General features: G+C 48.9%; 1 protein-coding gene and 1 pseudogene across 1 annotated transcript in view; both read left to right on the top strand.

Moving 5' to 3' along the window:
* The window catches only part of LOC139047899 (ATP-binding cassette sub-family C member 2-like), a 179,515-nt gene that overhangs the window by 60,325 nt on the left and 93,627 nt on the right, over positions 1 to 25,563 (top strand). Inside the window, exon 6 of the mRNA XM_070522076.1 lies at positions 17,214 to 17,409. Within this exon, the coding sequence (XP_070378177.1) occupies positions 17,214 to 17,409 (196 nt within the window). The remainder of the gene's footprint in view (positions 1 to 17,213; positions 17,410 to 25,563) is intronic.
* Positions 7,567 to 9,113, top strand: LOC139047451 (uncharacterized; annotated as a pseudogene).

Raw genomic sequence — 25,563 nt, 5'->3', positions numbered from 1 at the left:
CATATAGGAGGTTGTGACCAAGTACTGCACCAGGGTGGCCAATCCTGCTCTGGTGAGGGAGTGCGTTACCGGTTCTGGTCACTGGGATCAGACCACACTCCAGGCCTGTTTGTGCAATTTTATCAACACGCGGATTTTTTTTTTTAATCCGGTGGAAAATTGCCGGCACCGGGATTCGAACCACGGACCTCTTGCACGCGAGGCGGGTGTTCTACCTCTACGCCACCGCTGCAAACACAATGTCACGATTGTATAACATGAACAATCTGACCCTATAAAGTTCCAATAACTATTTCAATATGTTTTTATTCCAATCTCCTGGCTTATCAAGTTTACGTAACCACCGACGCAAGCATAGGGCAGTTCAATAAAAAGTTCTTATGTTTGATAGGAGGTCACTTTGCTTTCAAAACGGATAACACTACCCACATTGAGCGGTCTTTCTTTTCTAATTGGCTGCCAACAAGCGAGGAGCACGCTCAAGGGTAGAGGGATTCGATGGGACCGAGCCTGCGCACTTATAGTAGGTAAGCGGATTTAAAGGTTGGTGCCGGCGTCTGCGATATGTCCGCTTTCTCTTACTTGGCTTGCTGTGGCTGATCGGAAATTGCGGTGGCATGCAGCGGAAATGTAGGAATGCCGCTAAAACGGATCGTTAGCTAAGCTGAGTCGGTAGAGAGAGGCCGCAAACGTGCTGAACCTGCTCGATACCGTTAAACGCCTATGCAGAAAATTTTATTATATGCAATAAGCCCATGTTCCCCGGCAGGTGCAAGGTGCAGAGCCTGAGCGATCAGCGACAATCATCATTTAATCCTTTCCGAATGGGCAAGTCTCCGCCTATTCAGAAAAAAAAGAATCAATTTTGTGTCACATATTAATGTGTCTTTAACGCGTACACGTCACTTTGACGCGGTGAGTTTACGCGGTTTCATTACGTCGCGTGACAGGCAGGTGAAGTGCGCGCCGTCAGGGAAAGTTTGACAAAAAGCAGAGGCCTAATGGCGAAAAGACGTGGAATCATAAATAAATATTTTGCTTCAGTTCGGTTGAGTCATGCATAATGTGTAAGTACACGTCATATCAGATGGGGAGCTATCACGGTTTACTTGACGTCGCGTGACTGATAGGCGAAGTGACAGTCATTGAAAAACCTTTTTGACCAATTGCGAAGGCCTGATTGCACAATCGGAATAGAAAATTTTGGAATAGCTTTACGTTATAGCGCTGATGTTCACGCCCTTCCGAAGTCTGCAAACCATATGATGTTTTCGCATACCTACACGTAAGCCGGCTAAAGTGTATCTGCGAAATTGTTTAACACTGAATCTACTGTTCTTTCTCACTCAACTCAACATGTGATTCTAGGAATCAACATTTTGTTAATCTGTGGTGCAAAGTTGACTGCCAACAAAAAAACTCAGTGTGGGTGGAGGTCTTCCATCTTTAATATTCGAAGACTAACCATGTCAAGAAAATTTGTTTTGTGTTCCTGAGGGTGTAGCAGTGCCCGCTTTATCTTCGATGCGTGTTTGCGTTCCCTATTGTACTCGCAAGTAGTTTGATGTTTCAGGGAGTCATGTACATGAGAAATTGCTACAGAAAGATCTGTTGGATCTTCACTGTATGGGATCGGTGTTAAATGAATGTACCATGCTCTGAGCGACAAATCGTAACTACTGATGCGGTGGTACTGCCTCAAGGCCTAAAGCTTGCAACCTTTCTAGAAGACTCGCCAATGTCCATGGCAGTGATTCGGCAATGTCCGGACACTGGAGAACGCTCTGTGTTCCCCAAGGTCCCTGACATGGCGGCTAAATTACTCAGTGACCATGAGCGTCAGGCGTTCGTGGCCTTCCTTGCGAAAGGCTCATCAGTATTTGTCCGCGCGGCGCGACTGCCCGCCATTGATCACTCCGTCTAAAAGTCGTCGTCGTCGTATCAACAGATGGTCTGTTTAATGTCGTTGTATTAATAGAAAGTCTGCCGAAGCGTCTCGAGAAAAAAAAGCTAACCTGTTTCGCTCGCAGGGCGCAAGATGATTTGAGATCAAGTCGAAGGAATGCTACGCAAAGGAATAATTCAAGGATCATCCAGCCCTTGCGCAGCAACATTGATATTGGTGAAAAACAAAGACAGTGCGTGGCGATTCCGGGTTGATTATCACCGCCTAAACGTCATTATTGAAAAAGACGTGTTCCATTCCCTCAAATTGGTGGCGTGATTGATAGCCTTCTTGCGGCTTCTTGTCTGCCGATGAGCATTCAGATTATGGGCAAATTGCACTGTATATTGACTATCAGAAAAAAACAGCATTTGTAACGCTCGATGCATTATTTAAATTTAGGGTCATGTATTTTGGCCTGCCTAACGCACTCGCAATGTTCGAAAAGCCCGTGGGCACTACACTGCACGGCCTCAAGTGCTAAGATTGCATGTGCTGCCTGTACAGGCACGTACCCAGCATATTTTTTCGGGGGGGGGGGGGGGTGTAACCCAAGGTAAAGTTTCTATGCGAATGATGGGGTTAGGTACCTTTACTAGTAGAAATGTGAATAATGCCCGCCATTCGCCATAAAGACGCGTAAACCCGCAAAAGAGAATTGAAATAAGGTCTACCTCACAGGTACGCCTGTGAGATACACCTCTCTTTTACGTAGCAAAGAAGGAACTACATCAAATGGACTCGCGCATGACTGAAGCGCAGGAAGAACACTGCCAAAAACAAGTACACAAGAGAAGGGGGCAAATAAAGATTTCTAGTAGCGCTTCTTTAATCGCCTCTGGAAGCATTACACAGAAATATATATATATATATATATATATATATATATATATATATATATATATAGTCATATAATGAGAAGCCAACAAACACTGACACCAAGTACAACATAGTGGAAATTGCATGAGCATAATAAATGAAATAAAGTAATGATAAATTATTGGAAATTAAAGTGGATGAAAAAACAACTTGCCGCAGATGGGAACCGAACCCACAACCTTCGCATGTCGCGTGCGATGCTCTACCAATTGAGCTACCGCGGCGGCGTTTCCCCATCCACTTTCTTGGGTATTTATGTGTACTAGTCGAACCCTGGGAGTGTTAGCCAGCGCCCCCACTCACAGACCTTGGCGGCGGACGTGGAACGTCTTTTTTGCCGCAGGCGTCACGAGAACGTGATCTTTTCGGGTGAAGGCAACTGGTCAATAAACCCACATATGCTACCTGAAGGCATCAATGTTGCCGGATTCGAGACCCTCGTTAAGTAATAAACGAGAAGAAAGGGGGTTAACCGAGGGACCCGATATTTATTAGTCATATAATGAGAAGCCAACAAACACTGACACCAAGTACAACATAGTGGAAATTGCATGAGCTTAATAAATGAAATAAAGTAATGATAAATTAATGGAAATTAAAGTGGATGAAAAAACAACTTGCCGCAGGTGGGAACCGAACCCACAACCTTCGCATGTCGCGTGCGATGGTCTACCAATTGAGCTACCGCGGCGGCGTTTCCCCATCCACTTTCTTGGGTATTTATGTGTACTAGTAGAACCCTGGGAGTGTTAGCCAGCGCCCCCACTCACAGACCTTGGCGGCGGACGTGGAACGTCTTTTTTGCCGCAGGCGTCACGAGAACGTGATCTTTTCGGGTGAAAGCAACTGGTCAATAAACCCACATATGCTACCTGAAGGCATCAATGTTGCCGGATTCGAGACCCTCGTTAAGTAATAAACGAGAAGAAAGGGGGTTAACCGAGGGACCCGATATTTATTAGTCATATAATGAGAAGCCAACAAACACTGACACCAAGTACAACATAGTGGAAATTGCATGAGCTTAATAAATGAAATAAAGTAATGATAAATTAATGGAAATTAAAGTGGATGAAAAAACAACTTGCCGCAGGTGGGAACCGAACCCACAACCTTCGCATGTCGCGTGCGATGCTCTACCAATTGAGCTACCGCGGCGGCGTTTCCCCATCCACTTTCTTGGGTATTTATGTGTACTAGTAGAACCCTGGGAGTGTTAGCCAGCGCCCCCACTCACAGACCTTGGCGGCGGACGTGGAACGTCTTTTTTGCCGCAGGCGTCACGAGAACGTGATCTTTTCGGGTGAAGGCAACTGGTGAATAAACCCACATATGCTACCTGAAGGCATCACTGTTGCCGGATTCGAGACCCTCGTTAAGTAATAAACGAGAAGAAAGGGGGTTAACCGAGGGACCCGATATTTATTAGTCATATAATGAGAAGCCAACAAACACTGACACCAAGTACAACATAGTGGAATTTGCATGAGCCTAATAAATGAAATAAAGTAATGATAAATTAATGGAAATTAAAGTGGATGAAAAAACAACTTGCCGCAGGTGGGAACCGAACCCACAACCTTCGCATGTCGCGTGCGATGCTCTACCAATTGAGCTACCGCGGCGGCGTTTCCCCATCCACTTTCTTGGGTATTTATGTGTACTAGTAGAACCCTGGGAGTGTTAGCCAGCGCCCCCACTCATAGACCTTGGCGGCGGACGTGGAACGTCTTTTTTGCCGCAGGCGTCACGAGAACGTGATCTTTTCGGGTGAAGGCAACTTGTCAATAAACCCACATATGCTACCAGTTGCCTTCACCCGAAAAGATCACGTTCTCGTGACGCCTGCGGCAAAAAAGACGCTCCACGTCCGCCGCCAAGGTCTGTGACTGGGGGCGCTGGCTAACACTCCCAGGATTCTACTAGTACACATAAATACCCAAGAAAGTGGATGGGGAAACGCCGCCACGGTAGCTCAATTCGTAGAGCATCGCACGCGACATGCGAAGGTTGTGGGTTCGGTTCCCACCTGCGGCAAGTTGTTTTTTCATCTTCTTTAATTTCCATTAATTTATCATTACTTTATTTCATTTATTAAGCTCATGCAATTTCCACTATGTTGTACTTGGTGTCAGTGTTTGTTGGCTTCTCATTATATGACTAATAAATATCGGGTCCCTCGGTTAACCCCCTTTCTTCTCGTTTATATATATATATATATATATATATATATATATATATATATATATATATATATATATATATATATGCGGCACAATCACATTTTTTTCGGATCTCGCATTTCCAGCTATACCGAATTAAGTGCGAATACCGACTCGTGTTGTTATTCGGGCAGTTGCGTAACGATTCATGTTCACCAGTCCCATATAACCGCCTATTAAAGTGCAGGACCCTGCGGTTCTAGACGCACTGGGCCTACCGCGGTAGGTTAGAAAATCACTCTCATTAGCACACCAGAGAAGTGGCTACTTCGGGCGGTTCATTTGATAACTGTAGAAGCCTCATTCCAAAACACACGGAATTATTCTTCACTTCCGGCCGCGTTTTCTTTATTCTTATTTAAATAAAAAGATGTTGATCCCCAGATATTCTTTCCGAACAACAGTTAAAATTATAAATTTTCGCTTTTCCTTCCAGTTTTGCTGTTGCGTTGGCTCTTCGTCTTAGTAGGTCGCTTATTTCCCAACTCTTTGCGAGTCCTGTTTCTAGTTGCCAATCTTGCACGAAAATTGCTCTACAATTAGGGAAAATCCAGACAGGATAACGGGCTACGGTGATATTGCTTATGGGTTTAAACGTTATTGCAGGGTGTGATGATAGACGCTGTTTCGCATTATTTTATATTCAACCTTATCTAACCCATATCGCGGGTATATGGTTCCTAGGATCTGCCTGCGTCACGGCGAGCCGTCACTCGAGGTAATAATGAAGCGAAAGGAAACATTTAACGTAACGCATTTTCTCCGGCCGCACCTCGTTCCACGAGCATACAGACCACCTGACTACGAACCTGATTCCTTTCCTGGTACCTGGAACATTCTAAACAAAGGTTGAACTAACGAAGCAACAGCAATTCGCGTGCTCGTTGAATAGATGGTGTGACAACTGAACTCATTTTCATTTCGGGTTAATCGCGCGGGCACCGATTCGATGAGAAAACTAGCCTTCACACCGCAGGAGATGCCGATAACTACCACATTCAAAAAGTGTGAAAAAATCGACAACCATTCCACTTTGTGAAGGTGGAAGGCTGCGAGAGCCGACAAAAGTCAAAGCTCTCCAACGAAAAGCAATATTCTTCACCTCCACCGCAGGTCGGCCCAAAGGTATTGCAATGCCGGGCCGAACCATGGCAAAGGTGAATCAGGCGTTAAGCACTCCCCTTACGTGTGCCGATCCCAACGGCAGTGCAATGCACTCCCGACTCGCACTGGAAGTGAAGCAGGCACTAGGCACTGATCGTATGTGGGCCGATCCCGAACATAGGGCAATAGTGGGCCCACCCGCGGCGGTGGTGAAGCAGGCGTTGAACCCTCCGCAGACATGGGCCGATCCGAACAGCAATGCAATGCCGTGCCAACCCACGGTGGAGGTGAAGCAGGCATTAGGCACTCACCGTACGTGGGCGGTCATGAACATAGGGCAATACTGGGCCCACCCGCGGTGGAGGTGAAGCAGGCGTTGAGCGCTCTGCATACGTGGGCCGGTCCCAAGGGTTGTGCAATGCCGTACCGACCCGCGGTGGAGGTGAAGCAGGCATTAGGCACTCACCGTAGGTGGGCCGGTCCCGAACATAGGGCACTACTGGGCCCACCCGTGGCGCAGGTGAAGCAGGCGTTAAGCACTCCGCAGACGTGGACCGATCCCAACAGTAGTGGAATGCCGTGCCGACGCCCGGTGGAGGTCAAGCAGGCACTAGGCACTCACCGTACTTGGGCCGGTCCCGAACATAAAGCAATACCAGGCCCACCCACGGTGGAGGTGAAGTAGACGTCGAGCGTTCCGCATACGTGAGCCGGTCCCAACGGTAGTGCAATGCCGGGCCGATCCGCGGGACACAGCATGGGTTTTATCAGTAGTGACAGGGAGCGAATTTCGGTTTGACCAATGATGTAGCTTGGTTTCGAATGTCCGATACGCATTTTCCTCTAAAAATAGACCGATATCGTCTGCATGTGCAACAGAAGCGGATTTGCAATTAATAACAATAATGACGTTAATATATAAATTAAAAAGTTGTTGCCGCAAGGAGGAGGAGGAGACAAAGGGGAGGAAAGACAGGGAGGTTAGCCAGTGTAAGTACCGGCTGGGTACCCTGTGCTGAGGAAAGGGGTAAAGGGAATAAAAGGAGAAGGAAGAAGAAGAGGGAAAAAATGGAAAGCAGAAAATTCACACAGTAACGCGATACTACGCGCTACAACATTCAAAGGAGTTCGCACAATTCGCATGTCCCTAAAAATGTAGAGGTCGCCACAGTTCAGCCCCATTTGTTAGGCTGCCACCAGAGTGTGGCACCCCCTGGGACCTGTGGGTGTCTCTCTATATATGTTCGGGACCAATAAAGAAGGGGCATTCCCTTTTTAGTCCAAGCAAGAGGCCGTGCGTTTCGGTCCGTCCCTGCGTGCTCGTGCCCCGCGCGGCACTAACCACGTGACATGGTGTCAGAAGTGGCCGGATAACGCCCCCCTGCCTTAGCCCTCACCTCAGAGAAAGGCACCAAGATGTCCCTCGAGACCAGCGAGCCGCCGAAACCGTACGGCGTCAACTTCCAGCCGCCGGCACCGTTCGACTTCGTGAACCCGCCACCGTGGGCGACATGGCTCAGCCGCTACGAAGACTACACAGCGGTCTCAGGACTGACGCAAGCGTCGGAAGACATGCAGGTACGCTCACTACTGTACTGCATGGGCCCGGAGGCCCGCCCGCTTCTCGAGACCTTTTAGCTCGACGCCCAGTCGCTCGCTTCATACCGAGCCATTGCCACCTGTTCATTGAGCGCTTCGTGCACCCAGCAAACGAGCTTTACGAATCGTCACGGTTCCACAGACGTGGTCAGCTACCCGGCGAAAGCGTCGACACGTACTACGCACAACTGCGCAGGGTGGTTAAGCGCTGTAACTATCCGTCCGCTGCTGTCGAGGAAAGACTCGTACGCGACCGGTTTGTCATCGGCCGCCGCAACTCCCGTCTCTCGGGCCAGCTGTGCCGCAACGCGAAGTTGACACTCCAGGACGCTTGGACACAAGCCCGTCAATCCGAAGACGCCGACGGGGAAAAGGCGATGCCCCAGAACCACACCGAGCCCTCCTGTGAGCTCAACCTCGACGCCGCAAAAGCTAACAAGTTCCCCTCTCGACGCCGCTCCGCCGCTAAGCCTCGTTCGCCGCAGCCGCAAGCAGAGCGCTCACGCGAGCCGTCTACATGTGAATTCTGCGGCCGCGCGCCTCATCCACGTTCAGGCTGCCCGGCCCGTCGCTGCACCTGCAACTTCTGCAAAAAGAAAGGTCACTTTGCCGAAGTATGCCGCTCGCGGAAGTTCAAGCAGTACAATCTGGTTGAAACCCGATGCCGTACCTTTCTCGCTAAGCGTACCTCGCAGAATCCCCATCTCGCTGCTCGAGATAGTCAGCCGTGAGCTGGACAAATTGGAAAGCGCAGGCATGATCCGTAGGGTCGACAAGCCAACACCATGGTGCTCGGGTCTCGTCGTCGTCCGGAAAGGCGATGGTTCCACCTCTGCGTCAACTTAACACAACTCAACAGGGTCGTCCTTCGTGAAAGACATATTCTGCCAACTGTCGAGCAAGTCCTTGGCCTCCTCGGCGATGCAACAGTTTTTCCGAAGCTGGACGCGACCGCAAGCTTCCACCAGGTTAAGCTCTCTGAACACTCCCAAGACCTTACGACATTCATCACCCCATATGGCCTATACTGCTTCTGCCGGCTCCTCTTTGGCATCATCTCCGCACCAGAGTACTTCCAAAAGCAGATGGCAAGAATCCTGGAGGGCCAAGAAGGAGTCGCCAATATGATAGACGATATTTTGATTTTTGGACGCACCCGCCAGGAACATGACGCCAGACTGAGCCAGGTGCTATCTCTTCTTGCAAAAGCAGGTATCACATTGAACCAGGACAAGTGTCGTTTTGGGGTATCCGAGGTCTCCTTCCTCGGAGTTGTCGTCTCAGCACAGGGCATCAGGCCAGATCCGGGAAAGGTCGAAGCAGTCAAAGCCATGGAAGCTCCAACGGACATCGCTGGGCGTTAGAATACTGCTCGGAATGGTGAACCATCTTGCCAGGTTCTTGCCACACATCTGGGACGTCACAGCTCCCATGAGAGCGTTACTGAACAAGTCTGCGAGTTGGGTGTGGCAGTACAAGCAAAAGGCAGCATTCGAGAAAATCAAGGAACTCTTGATGTCAGACAGGTGCATGGCCAAGTACAACCCGTCGTACGCCACTACGGTGTCTGCAGACGCAAGCTCATTCGGACTCTGCGCAGTTGTGCTACAGACGCAACCCTCAGGAGAGCACCGCCCAGTCGCGTTCGTTTCGAGGTCAATGACCGATACCGAGCAGCGTTACAGCCAGACTGAAAAAGAAGCTTTGGCAACGACGTGGGCTACCCAAAGGTTCGACGAGTTCATCTGTGGCATCCCCTTCGACGTCGAGACTGACCACCTGCCACTCGGTTCGCTTCTGGGCAAGATGGAACTGGACATGCGGCCGCCTCGTATTCAGAGACTACGGCTGAAGACCATGTGATACCGGTTCCGCATGCTGCACGTGCCAGGAAAGCTGCTAGCCACAGCCGATACGTTGTCGCACATCACCTAGAAGCCACCCACTCCTCTAGACACTATCGAGCTTTTTGCAGCACAGGTAGTCGGCTCCACGTCGGAATACTTGCCACTCAGCCCTAAAGACATGCGACAGGCGCAAGAGTCCGATGGCGAGTGCAAAGCGATCGGACTTTTAACAAAGGACATCGAACTTATAGGCCAAAGAATGGTTGGCCTAAAAAGACCACGATACCACTGCACTTCTCAAAGTACGCCTCTGTGGCAGACGAGCTCTCTGTCTGCGACGGAGTTCTGCTGAAAGGCACCCGGATAGCCATCCCATCGTCCCTTCGGCCAGCGGTCTTGACGCTGCTGCATGAAGGTCATCAGGGCATCAACAGGACCAAAGCCCTAGCTCGGGCCCGGTATCTCGACAGACACCGCCTCTCTCGTCAACTGTGAACAGTGCGCTTCCACCCGCGTGACATTTGCCGAGCCCCTGCTCTCCACGGCCCTACCTGAACATCCCTGGGAATTCCTTCGAATGGACTTGTTCCACCTCAACGGCCAGATGTTCATCCTGGTGGTGGAGTATTACTCAAGGCTCCCTGAGGTGGTGACCCTGAGGAGCACGACAATTCAGGCAGTCATTGACGCTCTCAAATCCATCTTTGCCCACCATGGAATCCCGCAAGAAGTGAGGTCAAACAACGGCCCACCGTTCTCGTCGCAAGAGTTCGCGGCGTTTGCAGCGTCATACGGCTTTAACCACAGGGCCAGCAGTCCACGCTACGCTCAATCGAACGGAGAGGCGGAGAGGATGGTGCGTACTATCAAGAACCTGTTTTGCAAGTCACAGGATCCTTATCTGGCTCTGCTCAGCTATAGGGATACTCCAGGAGTCAACGGCTTTAGTCCAGCCCAGCTGTTGATGGGACGTCAACTGAGAACCAGAGTCCCAAAGCAAGGCTCCCAGCTATGTCCCAACTGGCCCCCAATGAAAGAAGTCGTCGCGAAGGATGCGACTTACAAGCAGAAGCAGGCCGACAAGTACAACAGGCATCATGGAGCTCGAGACTTACCGCCACTAAAAACAAGACAGCGTGTCTGGGTGTGACCTGATCAAGTGCAGGCTACGGTCCTCAGTGCGGGGCAAAGACCACGAAGCTACGTGGTCGAAACGGAGCGAGGTGGCACCTTACAGCGCAACCGGCGTCACCTAGTGCCTTTTGGACCTACTGCCTCCGGAGAGGAACCACCACCACTGCAGCAAATTCGCTGTCAGGAGCCTCGGCCTGCCAACATCCTGGAATCAACGGTCCCCCTCGGACAGTCTGTGCAACAGTCCCCTGTAGCCAGGGACCGCAGTGACGGTGTGACACGAACACGCTACGGCCGGCCTATTGTTCCACCGCGCCGTTTGAACTTGTGAAACTTTTGACGTGTTTGGCTTCCTGAATCGCTCCCGTCTAACCTCCAATGCTTCAAGGGGGGAGATGTAGAGGTCGCCACAGTTCAGCCCCGTTTGTTAGGCTGCCACCAGAGTGTGGCACCCCCTGTGACCTGTGTGTGTCTCTCTATATATGTTCCGGCTCAATAAAGAAGGGGCATTTCCTTTTTTCGTCCAAGCAAGAGGCCGTACGTTTCGGTCCGTCCCTGCGTGCTCGTGCCCCGCGCGGAACTAACCACGCGACAAAAAACTTCAGCAAAGCCCTTAAGGCCTTAAATGCCGAAGCCCGTCTGGACCAGTGTCCTAGAGTTTTTGCCTCTGTCAAGGGGCGATTGGCCAGTTTTTGAAGCATGCTCATAAGCAATTTTCTTGGCGCTTTGTTACGGGGACAGTCACAAAGAAGGTGCTCAATCGTGTCCTTGTAGCCGCAGGTGTCACAAGTAGGGCTGTCGGCCATTCTAATGCAGAATGAACCGGATTTCGTGAATGCCGCGCCGACCCACAGGTGGCACATAAGTGTTGCTTCCGCTCGTGGTGACCTTGGTGGTAGGCGGAGTTGCAGACGTGGATCCAATCTGTGGAGACGTGCGTTCGCGGATTCACTGGTGTTCCACAGGTTCTGCGTAACCTCGCGGGCGAGTGAGCGAAGACTTGTGGCTGCATCTGTTCTTGACAGTGGTATGGGTATAATCTGGGCACCATCATGGGCCGACCGGGCAGCGTCATCCGCACTGCCATTTCCCCGAAACTCAGCAGTGACTCGGTATCCACTGGTAGATGATGTTGTGTCCCTTGTTGATTGGGTGATGGTGGATTAGTCGGATGTCTGCGACTAGTTGCACATTTGGTCTGTGGTTGAAAGGCGACATGAGACATTGGAGAACTGCCTTTGAGTAACATAAGATAGACCACGAATGTGCTGATTTTTGAACAATGAACTCCAGAGCAGCACAGATAGCTGCGAGTTCTACAGCTGTCGATGATGCAATGTGAGATGTCTTGAACTCGAGGGTGACATATTCTGCGGGAATCATCAGTGCTCCAGCTGAACTTTTAGAGGAGACAAAACCGTCCATGTAAACGTGGATGCGTCCTTTGTGCTTGTGATGTAGCACGGAAATCACGGCTTGTTTGAGGGCGAAAGTTGACATATCCGTTTTCTTTTTGATACCGGCAATACCAAGAAGAGCCTGGAATGGATGGGGGCACCACAGCGGTAGAGATGGATGTGCTGCAGGCGTGAAGTTTGACGGTAAAGTTCCATGGTTGGCGGCACTAATCTTGATAAACGCTTAATGAGGTCGAGCGGCAGGAAGGGAGGCGCGATGATACGAAGGAAGTTGGGCGAAGTGCCTGCTATGCACCCTCAAAATGTCGACTTGAAGATACGTATTGATGGGGTGGTCATGCGCGATGACTACTGTTGCTGCCATGGATGTACATTTGAGGAGCCCAAGGCAAATTTGCAGAGCTTGAGTTTGTACAGACTAAAGGGCACGGAGGTTGATCTTACCGGTCCCACCCAGTACACGTAAGCAATAGCGCAGGAGACCGAGGAACAGTGCGTTATACAATTGGAGCATCGCACTCACAGACGCACCCCATGACTTTGCCGCAAGAAATCTGAGCACGTGGGTTATCATGACTAATATCGTTTTTAAGTAGGAGATATGAGGAGTCCAGGAGAGGTCTCGATCTATTATCACTCCTGGAAAGCGGTGCGTTTTCTCGTAGGCTTTCCATAAATTCAGATGGCGTACGGTTGCATTGCTTTGCACGTGAAAGCGACTATAGAGCACTTCTCGGAGGACACCACCAGACCCCGCGCTCGAAGATAACATAATGTTAATGCGGCCGCTTTTTGAAGTCTGGCGCGCACCTGGGCACACGTCGGTCCTGATGACCAAATGTATATATCGTCTGCATAGATCGACACATGGACGGATTAAGGAAGGGTACGAACTAGGTTGATGAGCACGAGGTTAAATAGAGTGGGGCTCAAGACTCCGCCTTGAGGCACGCCACGGTACGTGTTGTGTTGTGATGGCGCACCATCCTCCGTTTGCACAAATAATGACCTATCCTTCAAGAAGCTTGATATCCACCGAAAAACAAGGCCGCCTAATCCGACATCGCCCAAGGCGTCCAGGATGGCTTGATGGATTACGTTGCCATAAGCGCCTTTAACATCCAGGATCATCGCCGCTGACAGCCTCCTGAGGCTTTTTTCGTCCTCAACAGATGATACAAGATCTATGATGTTGTCTACAGAAGAGCGTCCGCGTCGAAAGCCTGCCATAGCGTCAGGGTATAACTTGCAGTGTTATAGATACCACCATCCCAGATGCATCCCACCGCCACCAGATAGCACCATCTTCTCCATCACCTTTCCTAAACAACTGGCCATAGAAATGGGACGATAAGACGCCACGCCTAGGGGTGATCTACCTGGTTTCAGCAGAGGCACAAGGCGGCTGGACTTCCATGCAGCAGGAACTACTCATTCACGCCATGAATTATTGCGCTTACTGCCGCAATATGCCACGCTATTCGTGCAGGTGTTGCTCAGCGTGTAATATTGTTGCCGCAATATTGTTGCCGCACTGAGCAACACCTGCACGAATAGTTTTACTGTCCAAATATTCACCATTCAGTACTACCTCTTGATGACCATATGTTAAATAGGATCATATGAGGTTAAGTAACACATCTGGGATACCCTAAAAACAAACTTTGGCGATTATCGTGTAGTGGTCTATCGTGAAGGTTTCGCAAATAATACACAATGCTATCTTTTTTCGTTCAGTCGAGTACTTCTTCAGGCGACATAGCTAAGGTCGATCCGAATAGGTCGTGAAGATTAGGCTGAAAAGCAATTCAGAACAGCGTGTCACCGATATCAGCAAGGCTGGTAATGGGAGCAGCGATTGCGACTTACGATTGCGATTGCGACAGCAGTGCGACTGTGTTTGGAGGGAACAAATACTGGGAAAGGAAAAAGGCGTTTTTAATTAGGGCGAGGCAGGGTTAGCTTCATTCAACGAAAATAAGATTCCTTATCAGTTTTATATATAGGTGACAAGCAAAGAAAAGGCAACTGAATTTTATTTTATCATTATCAATAAATATATATTTCCAGTGCCCGTTGTAAGAGGGTGATAGGAGGGCATTGACACCACTATTGATTGCAAAGTAATGTAGCTCTTGAAGTGTTCAGAAAGGCGCGCTTGTCAAGTCCACCTGTTACAATATTGTCACGTGGTAGTGACGTTAAATGACACAGTAGCAGTGCTGTGAAAGACAAAACTGGCTTTTATTGGGCGAACCTGTGCCCACAAAACAGGCTACCCTTAAAGCACAACGATAGCGACGAACACAGTCGGCGATCGTCGAAAATCTGATCAGCGGGTCAAGCGCGTCGGCTTTTATACAGCAGTCGTCGAATGTTCCAGACTAATCGTTCAGACCCGCGTGCCTTCCACAAAGTTCTACATCATTCGCGTCAGGCGAATAAATCAGATAACACAAGGTTCGGCGATAACAGACTGTGGATAGAAGCATCGATAACTTTCCAGAAACTTCGGATACATGCAAGCGCGTCCCGCGCTGTGCGATAAGATTTGTTAGGCGGCGAAACCTGGTCGCCCGATAAATATAAATACACGTGTCAATACCCCCCTCTTAAAAAGCATCGTCCCGATGCTACAAAGAGAGCGAAACACAAAAGGACACTTATTAAACATAAGTAACAAAACAACGGAAAGAAACAAAGTCCAAAGGTCAGTTACGCGAAGTCCCGAAGTTCGTCAACGCTGGTGGTACGGCTTGAGCCGTACAACGTGGACAATTTCAGGTCGTGAGCGGCGCCGCTGTGACAGCGAATTGCCGTCTGGCACGACCTCGTAGTCCAGTGCACCAATACGTCGGATGATCTTGCACGGTCCGAAATAGCGACGCAAAAGCTTCTCGCTCAGTCCTCGTCGGCGTATAGGGGTCCAAACCCAAACACGGTCACCGGGCTGGTACTCGACAAAGCGTCATCGGAGGTTGTAGTGTCGGCTGTCGGTCCTCTGCTGGTTCTTGATCCGCAGGCGGGCGAGCTGTCGGGCTTCTTCGGCGCGCTGGAGGACACCTGATTACGCCGACTGGAATCTGTACTGCGAGGATAACCATTCATGACCGGACTTACCCTGCCACCTTCGTTATCCTCCAACAGTGTGCTCGAGACGTCATTCTCGGTATGGACTTCCTGAACCAACACGGCGCAGTCATCGGTCTGAAGTCGAAGTCAATAACGCTGTCGGAAGATAAAGCGATGCCGCCGGAGAGGAACATCAAATGTGGAACCGCGAAACGTCTGTGGTTCCCTGGGCTGCTGTAGCACGATGGGGGACGCTCGGGCTGCCATTGGGGTTGCCTTGGCCATAATCTTCTTGGTCTTCTCAGGAAGCAGTCCGTGCTCCGGGGGCAGCTGTTGTAGACGACGGCTTACTCGATGGTCCGTGACTACGTTGGTGCTCTCTTTACGGTCCGGGCTTGGATCACGGCTTGTCGGGGGCGTCCGGTACATGAACCAAAAGCACCTCCACCAGATGTCACGTGGTAGTGACGTTAAATGACACAGTAGCAGTACTGTGAAAGACAAAACTGGCTTTTATTGGGCGAACCTGTGCCCACAAAACAGGCTACACTTAAAGCACAACGATAGTGGCGAACACAGTCGGCGATCGTCGAAAATCTGATCAGCGGGTCAAGCGCGTCGGCTTTTATAAAGCAGTCGTCGAATGTTCCAGACTAATCGTTCGGACCCGCGTGCCTTCCACAAAGTTCTACATCATTCGCGTCAGGCGAATAAATCAGATAACACAAGGTTCGGCGATAACAGACTCTGGATAGAAGCATCGATAACTTTCCAGAAACTTCGGATACATGCAAGCGCGTCCCGCGCTGTGCGATAAGATTTGTTAGGCGGCGAAACCTGGTCGCCCGATAAATATAAATACACCTGTCAATATGCACTCCCAACACATTCTGTTGTTTTGCTTGTCAACGTTTGCCTGAATTGCGCGACGCTGGTAGCTCATCGTTTCCCAACTTGTTCAGTCAAAATTAGTTAGTTACTATTGCCAAAGAATTCCTAACTTTAGTTGTTTTCGTGCGACTGCGCAGGCCCACAGGCTTGCCGTCCGACAGGAGAACCAGCACTCTAGACCTAGAGCTTTCGTCGGTCCCCAATGAAAGTATGTTCCGTTCAAAAGTGCGATTTCAACACCCGTACGACTGAGCTTTCTTTAAATCATTTTCCGCGCTCAAAGCTCGAAACACGCATCAATTTGAATGACAGGGCATTTAAATATACAGCTCTAATGGCAGGCAGCCAAAACAAATTTCGCGCACTTGAGAACAAAATGACGTCACTGCTGTTTTAACGGATATGACATCACATTGTTTTTCTTCCGCCGGAAGTGTTCCCTCCATATAGACAAGGCACTAAGCCCCATGAAGCGCCGATGAACCGCCATGTATTGAACGTATGGGCTACTTCTATGGAAGCTTCGCTACGAGGTATATTTACCTTGATGTAGTTCCGGGTGCTAGTGAGGATTTTCCGCTGCATCTATAATTTGCGCCGCCACGAACCTAGCCAGCCGGTACACAAGTTGAAACGCTTTATCAGACGAGTCGGTACTCGTGTTTATGTTACTCCATGCCCCGGAATAACATCAGTCATGCGCAAAAAGACGCCACTCACCTCTTTTATTACCTTCCCGCGATTTTCTTCCTATCACTGCCGCCTCTCACTTCTGAAAGCCTTCATAGGTGTTCACGAATTCGACGCGATAATTTTCTTCCAGCTGGATACTGCATCCCGGCGCTCTGTGCCTGCTCTGCAGTTTCCAAGTCGACACGAGTGCGTGAAATTGTCGGTTGCGGTGGTCTGTAATTGCAAAGTTGCAACGACACTTACGTGTACTTTCACGATGTGCACGACGCTGAGCGTGCTCCCTATATGACACGTCGTATGAGAAATATTAGCATTTCTGTCGCTCGAGTCCCACACCCCTAATGATTGGTAAAATGTTAATTTATTCGAACAGTGTTCTAGCAGAAGGTGTATTCGTTTTTTTTTTCAGAGCTCTATGGATCTCTTGCTGTCCTCAATGCGCATGGGTAGGCCCTGGTTTGCCTTATCCTTGGTAAGCTTTGTCCTACGGGCGGCTGCAGTTGGGTTATATTTCCTTTGGATCAAGCAGTGGACAGATTCAAATGTTCAAGAGAACTCTGCGAGATCTTGGGTCACTGGGATCGCAGCCCTTTGTCTCACAGATGGTATGTATATGAATATTCAGTTTTGTGGTTCTTTGTAAAAGTATCAGCGCCAAATATCTAACGCACACGTTGCTGGGCTTTTAATTGAACAGCACAGTCAACTTTGCAATCTGACTTTAGCTGACTGCCCCGTCTGCCAAATGGGACTTCTTTTATACATAAAAAGGGCGCCTTACATTTGTACGTGCCATGCTGCTCTCTAACCTACTATATAAAATGGTTCATTTCGCTATCTTGCTTGATATTACATTTGGGCGTGTAAACTAACAATGCACAAGGAGATTTTTCATAAGGCAAGCTGTTGCACGGAAGTTGCTGTGATAATGTAACTACAGAATAACGCTGTATGTTGCCGGTATACTTTTATAAGCTGAAGCACTGATTTTTTTGCAATAATGATCAAATCTACATTTTACAGTGAAGCTAATTACCATTTGACTGGTACTCCCGAGTCAACTCAGGCAAACACCCTCGTGCCACCCCTGGCACAACCAAGTACACTCGTGCTGCGAGTTCTGTACAATCGCTGCCTCTTAGGGCGCAACTCAAGCTAAAAATAGCATTTCGTACCTCTTGGCCTATATGTGGAAATGTAATCGAGACACGCAAAAGCCCTGTGAGTTAAATTTCGTACGGCGTGGGATTTTCGCTAAAGCATGTTTATCTGCTAGCTGGTTGCGGTTGACGATAAGACAGTGCAGCTTAGTTGTCCTGAGTGGCTGTGGCACATGCCCACAGTGGGGGATCGGACATGAATCATAGGGTTAAATTAGGTGTGTAAAAGCAAGAGATTTGAACATTCCAGCTTAGAAACTAGAGTTTTGGTTGTGAAAATAAAGCAATCAGAAGAAAACCGTTTATAAAATATTTAATAATATTATATAAAATTAGGCTGTGGTGGGGAGGGAGAAAGATCAGTCTAACCTGGTAATCGATTGGTTTCAATTAGGTGATTTTGGACTGCCGAGCAAAAATGTCTGTGACGGAACCCATTAAAGGGAAGCTGAAACACCAAAAAAAAATGAGTTCTCTGCGGCATTCTACAGTTTTGAGTCCCCTGAACACGAATGTCTGGTTCAAAGGGGGCGGAAACAAACGCAAGCGGCTGTTTTTTTTTTTCAAGGAAACGCGCACCAGCACCTCAGGGCATCGCGCGAACGCCGCTGTTGCCTGTGATTGGTCGGGGCCGCTGTGACGTCGTTGGCGGTAGTCGCCAGTCGGCGCCGCCGCATGTCTCCATTTCAGAGCGTAGCACCATTCCTTTCTCTCTGGTAGCACGTGGTTCTGCTCTTCTGGCTTCATAGCTGAGTTGAAAGATGGAACGTTCTCGCTGTCTCCGACAGATTGTATTTTCCCCGTACATGCTTGAACCCACAGCCGATACGGAAAACGATAACGGCAACGACGATGTTGAGTGTGCCAACAGCGAGAGCGATGTGTGCACCTTCTCGCGCGCTGGAAATCTTAGCTTCAAACTCTTCATTATATGTCTGTGTCACACTGGCTGCTTCAAAATCTTTGATTGGTGATGGTAGTGGAACAGGTTCATCAGGGGCTCGGTTCTCAAGGAGTTCTGCTACTATCTGAGAGAGTGCAAGGCATGGATGTCATGAATTTAAGCATATCAGTATACATGACAGCAGTTGGATTACTTACAATAATTGAAATATTTTTCAGTAATTTATGTGATGGATTAGTTGTCTAGTGATAGTAATGTGAAATATTTGGTCTGTAATTTCATGGCTAAAGTAATTTAGTAATTCCGCTAAATATGCACCGTTAAGCTGTGTACGCTAAGCTGTGTACGGCGTCAGAACGTTGGTAATGTGGTGAGGTGTCGTTGAGAAACATGGGGAGAGGGAATGAAAGTGTATGTTACCTTAAAGAAAGGTTGACGTCCCTTTACACTTTGCTTTTTGCTTCTTGTATGCATGAAAACTTTTTGGAAGCAATCGTAAAGTAATACCATTACTTTTTTAAGGCGGTAATTGGTGACGTAATTCAGATCAATGAGCGTAGTAAGACAGTAATGAGTAATGTAATATAATTACTTTCAAATAATAATTTTCCCATGCATGATGCATAGCTAGTTCCCTAGGAACAAGGCCAAGAGAATTTTTTTCGCCAAGCAGCGATGCCTGTATTGGGCTAGACCACGTCGAACGCTGATAACTTCAATACCTCACAACGTTACTTCATTATGTGAGCCCGTTCGCCTTCCCACGGGCGCGGCTGTGCCGACGCTCGCTTTTGCGGCATTTCACTGCTGGTAGCAAGCTGTGAGTGCGAAATCTACGGAACGAAGTTTTTACACGCCGAGTTAAACTACTCTAACGCGAGCATGAAAATATTACCGTAACACCTCATGTCGTGCGATTTGAACACGAATGCTGAACAGCTAAATCTGTGGGCACCCTGAGGTAGGACGAATAACAAATATCACTGAATGCGCAAGCGTACCCCCGGCCAGTTATTTCACCGTATCAGAATAGCGCCGAACAAACAGCTGTAGTACAGTGTTCCGTGACAAAGCGGAGAGGCAAAACAGGATGAAAACGGCAAGCACTTTGCACGTAGGTGCATATTCCCCGCTGTGCCTCCACCTCGCTTCGTCGTAGACCGTTTGTTCGACACTAAGGTGATCATCTGGTAAAAAATTGCCCGTGTGCACATTAAAACCCTGACCTCACGCTTTCTCCTCTTGGCGAAGGCCGCTTTTGGAGGTGGCGAGGTGTTTCTCTTGTAGGAGAATATAGACAGAACAACGCCGGGCTTCAGTCCCGCCGATTTAACTGGAATACCGATTGCCCGCATCATTGTCAAGCTCCGATGATAGTCACTGTCGCGGAAATGGTCCGAACACAGCCAATTGATTTCGTCGGCACGAACTTATCTCTCCTCACCGCACGGACCCACTGCGCTGCAAGTTTCTTGTCCTTCAGGAACATGTGAAACACCACATCGTCTCGCCCTCCTGTGTTCGCGCAGCCGAATGCTGCACAGAACGAGGGCATGTTGGGCGCCCTTGGCTGTAGGCGCTCACGCTGCACAGAAGGAAAGAACAGTTTACGAAAATCGCAAAACAAACGTGAGCGGCGGCGGCGGCAGATCTCTCGTAGCGTCGTTCAGTAAAGCGCAGGACGGAAGGAGGCCTGCGAGCACATGTCACATGCCCATGACGTCGCTCTCGCCGGTTCTCTCCTCTGGCAACAACCTCACCCGGCGCTCCGGGAAGCGATGGGGGCGTGTCCGCGCGGGTGATTTAGAAAGCGATTTCCGCCCTTTATGTTAACAAAAAAAAAAAAATTCGGAACCGTAAATTATTAGGTATGTTCTTCCCAATCCCAGCAATTCATGCAAATTGAAAACCGTTTCAGCTTCCCTTTATTGGAGGCTCCAAAAGATAGTATCACAGGCACTGGTAAATTTAGGCCCTAATTGCGAACCAGGATTGTGAGTAGTCGTTTACTTATAACTGAAAATCGTCTGCAAGGGAACAAGATATGCTGTATTGTCTCCGCTTCACATAGACTACTAGAATTTTTACACTTATGCTTTCTTTTCTCATGACTAAGTGTCTGCTGGAGCTACGAACCGAGGGTCAATACGCCAGTGCTTCCAATCTGATTCACACACTCTAAACCGGTAAAACGCGCTGTATTGCAAGCTTCTCTTCATAATTATTTGACGAAATCATGTGATCACAACGCTCGGAAATATTTCAGACGCTAAGCCATCCGTGCGGCCTATTCTGGATGCCTCTTGCGTCTGTTGACCACGGCAGAGTAGGGTTTGTGTAAGTACAGAGCCAATTCGAATGACGTCAATCACACTGCCCGAACAAAGAAAGTTGCTGTTGTAGATTACATGCATAACTAATCTGAAAGTGATGCCGACAACACCCATAGAAGGTGTAGTTCTTTCTGCTCCTGTGACAGGAGAGGAACTTTAGGACGTACCTGGGGGTCCGGCGCTCGGTGGATGTTTCTGACCAAGGGGTAAGACGCACTCAGTTTCTACTGTAATGGCCGATCACATCGCATTTATAACAGCGCATGGTTGGAGAGCGCTGACGGTATGCGTCGGAGTCACTGGCGCTGCGTGCTGACGCTTGTTGACTTGAAAAATGGTGGGGTGGGGCACTTCAGTGGAGCGTTCCACTATGTGAGCCTCCAAGGCGAGAGCTAAGGCAGTGTGAACAGTAGGCGGGCGACAAGGCAGACGAAACGTTGAACGCTGAGGTCATTCATGACGTACATGAAGGGTTTGGTATCATTGAAGTCAGCAGTCGAGTTCGGACAGCCAGCAAGGCCGTTGCACGAGAGGCGCTCGCATGAGCAGCGAACTCTGGCGGGTGGTAGTGTCCTTGCTGAACGTACCCTAATTCTGTAAGACGTGAGTGGTGAAGGTGGGATTCACCATTGTGTGACTCAGAGTGCTGACACGAGGCTTGCGTAGTTGAGACGGTCTGATGCCGGGACCAACTTTAGCAATTCAGCGGCAGTAGAACGAAGCTGAGCCACGAGTATTTGTGCTTGTGGTCCGGTAACCAGCAGTGGATATCAACGACAGTCTCAAACTGCATGCAAAAAGCGTATCATGACGTGCTACCGTAAATATTAGGCGGATTTGGCAAGGGTCAGCGGTGTTGCCTGGGTGAGGGAATTGGGAAAGTGGGATTGAGGTGGCGAGACAGGTGGAGCTTGATCAGTGGAATCAGGCGACACGAGCATTCAAACGTGTAGTGACGTCCGCGATACGATTCTCGGAGGAAGGCATACGCTGGACTAAACAGTTCTCACCGGAGAGCAAGCACTAAGGCTTGCTTCAACAGTCGATGAAAGCCGCTAGGTCGGACGCAGGCAGGGGGCGAGTGAAATACAAAGCGGCAGAGTGAATGTTTAAAAATATCGTATGGGGAATCAGAAGCCCGAGGTGGCCGTAGCGGTTGCCTATTGCTGGCGACGCCAGCTGAAGAGACGTTGCCCAGTTGAATGTGTCCGATAACAGTGCCGACATAAGCTGATAGCTTTTGGCACCGATGCGCACGAAGGCATCGTAATGGGGGGCGTCTTGCTGCGTGCTAACATGACCGCTGCCACCAAAACGTAACCGGAGTCCGGCGCCTTGAATGGTTTGCAAGGGGTACTTGACAGATGCAAATTTCAGACGTTCGATATACGAACTACTCCTCCAATACGCCACTACCCTATCATTCTACATGCCATGCTCTTTCACTTCATATATATATATATATATATATATATATATATAAACGAGAAGAAAGGGGGTTAACCGAGGGACCCGATATTTAATAGTCATATAATGAGAAGCCAACAAACACTGACACCAAGTACAACATAGGGGAAATTGCATGTGCTTAATAAATGAAATAAAGTAATGATAAATTAATGGAAATTAAAGTGGATGAAAAACAACTTGCCGCAGGTGGGAACCGAACCCAAAACCTTCGCATGTCGCGTGCGATGCTCTACCAATTGAGCTACCGCGGCGGTGTTTCCCCATCCACTTTCTTGGGTATTTATGTGTACTAGTAGAACCCTGGGAGTGTTAGCCAGCGCCCCCACTCACAGACCTTGGCGGCGGACGTGGAACGTCTTTTTTGCCGCAGGCGTCACGAGAACGTGATCTTTTCGGGTGAAGGCAACTGGTCAATAAACCCACATATGCTACCTGAAGGCATCAATGTTGCCGGATTCGAGACCCTCGTTATGTAATAAACGAGAAGAAAGGGGGTTAACCGAGGGACCCGATATTTAATAGTCATATAATGAGAAGCCAACAAACACTGACACCAAGTACAACATAGGGGAAATTGCATGTGCTTAATAAATGAAATAAAGTAATGATAAATATAATGGAAATTAAAGTGGATGAAAAACCAACTTGCCGCAGGTGGGAACCGAACCCACAACCTTCGCATGTCGCGTGCGATGCTCTACCAATTGAGCTACCGCGGCGGCGTTTCCCCATCCACTTTCTTGGGCATCCACGATGGGTAGAGCATCGCACGCGACATGCGAAGGTTGTGGGTTCGGTTCCCACCTGCGGCAAGTTGTTTTTTCATCCACTTTAATTTCAATTAATTTATCATTACTTTATTTCATTTATTAAGCACACGCAATTTCCCCTATGTTGTACTTGGTGTCAGTGTTTGTTGGCTTCTCATTATATGACTATTAAATATCGGGTCCCTCGGTTAACCCCCTTTCTTCTCGTTTATTACATAACGAGGGTCTCGAATCCGGCAACATTGATGCCTTGAGGTAGCATATGTGGGTTTATTGACCAGTTGCCTTCACCCGAAAAGATCACGTTCTCGTGACGCCTGCGGCAAAAAAGACGTTCCACGTCCGCCGCCAAGGTCTGTGAGTGGGGGCGCTGGCTAACACTCCCAGGGTTCTACTAGTACACATAAATACCCAAGAAAGTGGATGGGGAAACGCCGCCGCGGTAGCTCAATTGGTAGAGCATCGCACGCGACATGCGAAGGTTGTGGGTTCGGTTCCCACCTGCGGCAAGTTGTTTTTTCATCCACTTTAATTTCCATTAATTTATCATTACTTTATTTCATTTATTAAGCACATGCAATTTCCCCTATGTTGTACTTGGTGTCAGTGTTTGTTGGCTTCTCATTATATGACTATTAAATATCGGGTCCCTCGGTTAACCCCCTTTCTTCTCGTTTATTACATAACGAGGGTCTCGAATCCGGCAACATTGATGCCTTGAGGTAGCATATGTGGGTTTATTGACCAGTTGCCTTCACCCGAAAAGATCACGTTCTCGTGACGCCTGCGGCAAAAAAGACGTTCCACGTCCGCCGCCAAGGTCTGTGAGTGGGGGCGCTGGCTAACACTCCCAGGGTTCTACTAGTACACATAAATACCCAAGAAAGTGGATGGGGAAACGCCGCCGCGGTAGCTCAATTGGTAGAGCATCGCACGCGACATGCGAAGGTTGTGGGTTCGGTTCCCACCTGCGGGAAGTTGTTTTTTCATCCACTTTAATTTCAATTAATTTATCATTACTTTATTTCATTTATTAAGCACACGCAATTTCCCCTATGTTGTACTTGGTGTCAGTGTTTGTTGGCTTCTCATTATATGACTATTAAATATCGGGTCCCTCGGTTAACCCCCTTTCTTCTCGTTTATTACATAACGAGGGTCTCGAATCCGGCAACATTGATGCCTTGAGGTAGCATATGTGGGTTTATTGACCAGTTGCCTTCACCCGAAAAGATCACGTTCTCGTGACGCCTGCGGCAAAAAAGACGTTCCACGTCCGCCGCCAAGGTCTGTGAGTGGGGGCGCTGGCTAACACTCCCAGGGTTCTACTAGTACACATAAATACCCAAGAAAGTGGATGGGGAAACGCCGCCGCGGTAGCTCAATTGGTAGAGCATCGCACGCGACATCTGAAGGTTGTGGGTTCGGTTCCCACCTGCGGCAAGTTGTTTTTTCATCCACTTTAATTTCCATTAATTTATCATTACTTTATTTCATTTATTAAGCACATGCAATGTCCCCTATGTTGTACTTGGTGTCAGTGTTTGTTGGCTTCTCATTATATGACTCTATATATATATATATATATATACTGTTAAGAGGTTAAAAACAGTCAGACATGCATTTAGAGAATATTTCCAATAATTCTAGCAGCTCACAAGATGGCAGACAGCCTGTGAAAACCAGAACATCGTCTGCTTCCGACGATGATCAACACATATTCTTCGTCAGCGGGTCACAGGACCCCCGGCGGCTGTAGCCCGGGCTCGGTGCTGGTTAGGAGGCGGGCGAGTGATACGATTTGGACCACGTCATGGATCACGACGTGGACCACGTCGAAGCGATGCTGAGCAACGGTTGGCTTAATAGAGGCGATTTCGTACGTGACGTCAGTTACTTGATGCAAGACACGCTAAGGGCCGGAGTAGCGTGAAAGTAACTTTTTCGAGAGACCAACGCGTCGCGACGGTGACCAAAGGAGAAACAGGGCGCCCGGTCTGTAATGGACGTCACGATGGTGGGCGTCATATAAGCGCCGCTGATTGTCCTGCACTCCACAAGTCGGCGTCGGGCAATATGGCGTGCTTCTTGTGCTTTGAGGATGGCTTCACGGGCGTACTCG

This window comes from Dermacentor albipictus, chromosome 7 (genome assembly GCF_038994185.2).
Source record: "Dermacentor albipictus isolate Rhodes 1998 colony chromosome 7, USDA_Dalb.pri_finalv2, whole genome shotgun sequence".
Classification (NCBI taxonomy): domain Eukaryota; kingdom Metazoa; phylum Arthropoda; class Arachnida; order Ixodida; family Ixodidae; genus Dermacentor; species Dermacentor albipictus.
Note: the sequence above shows the minus strand (reverse complement) of the source record. Positions and strands in the feature narration are given on the sequence as shown.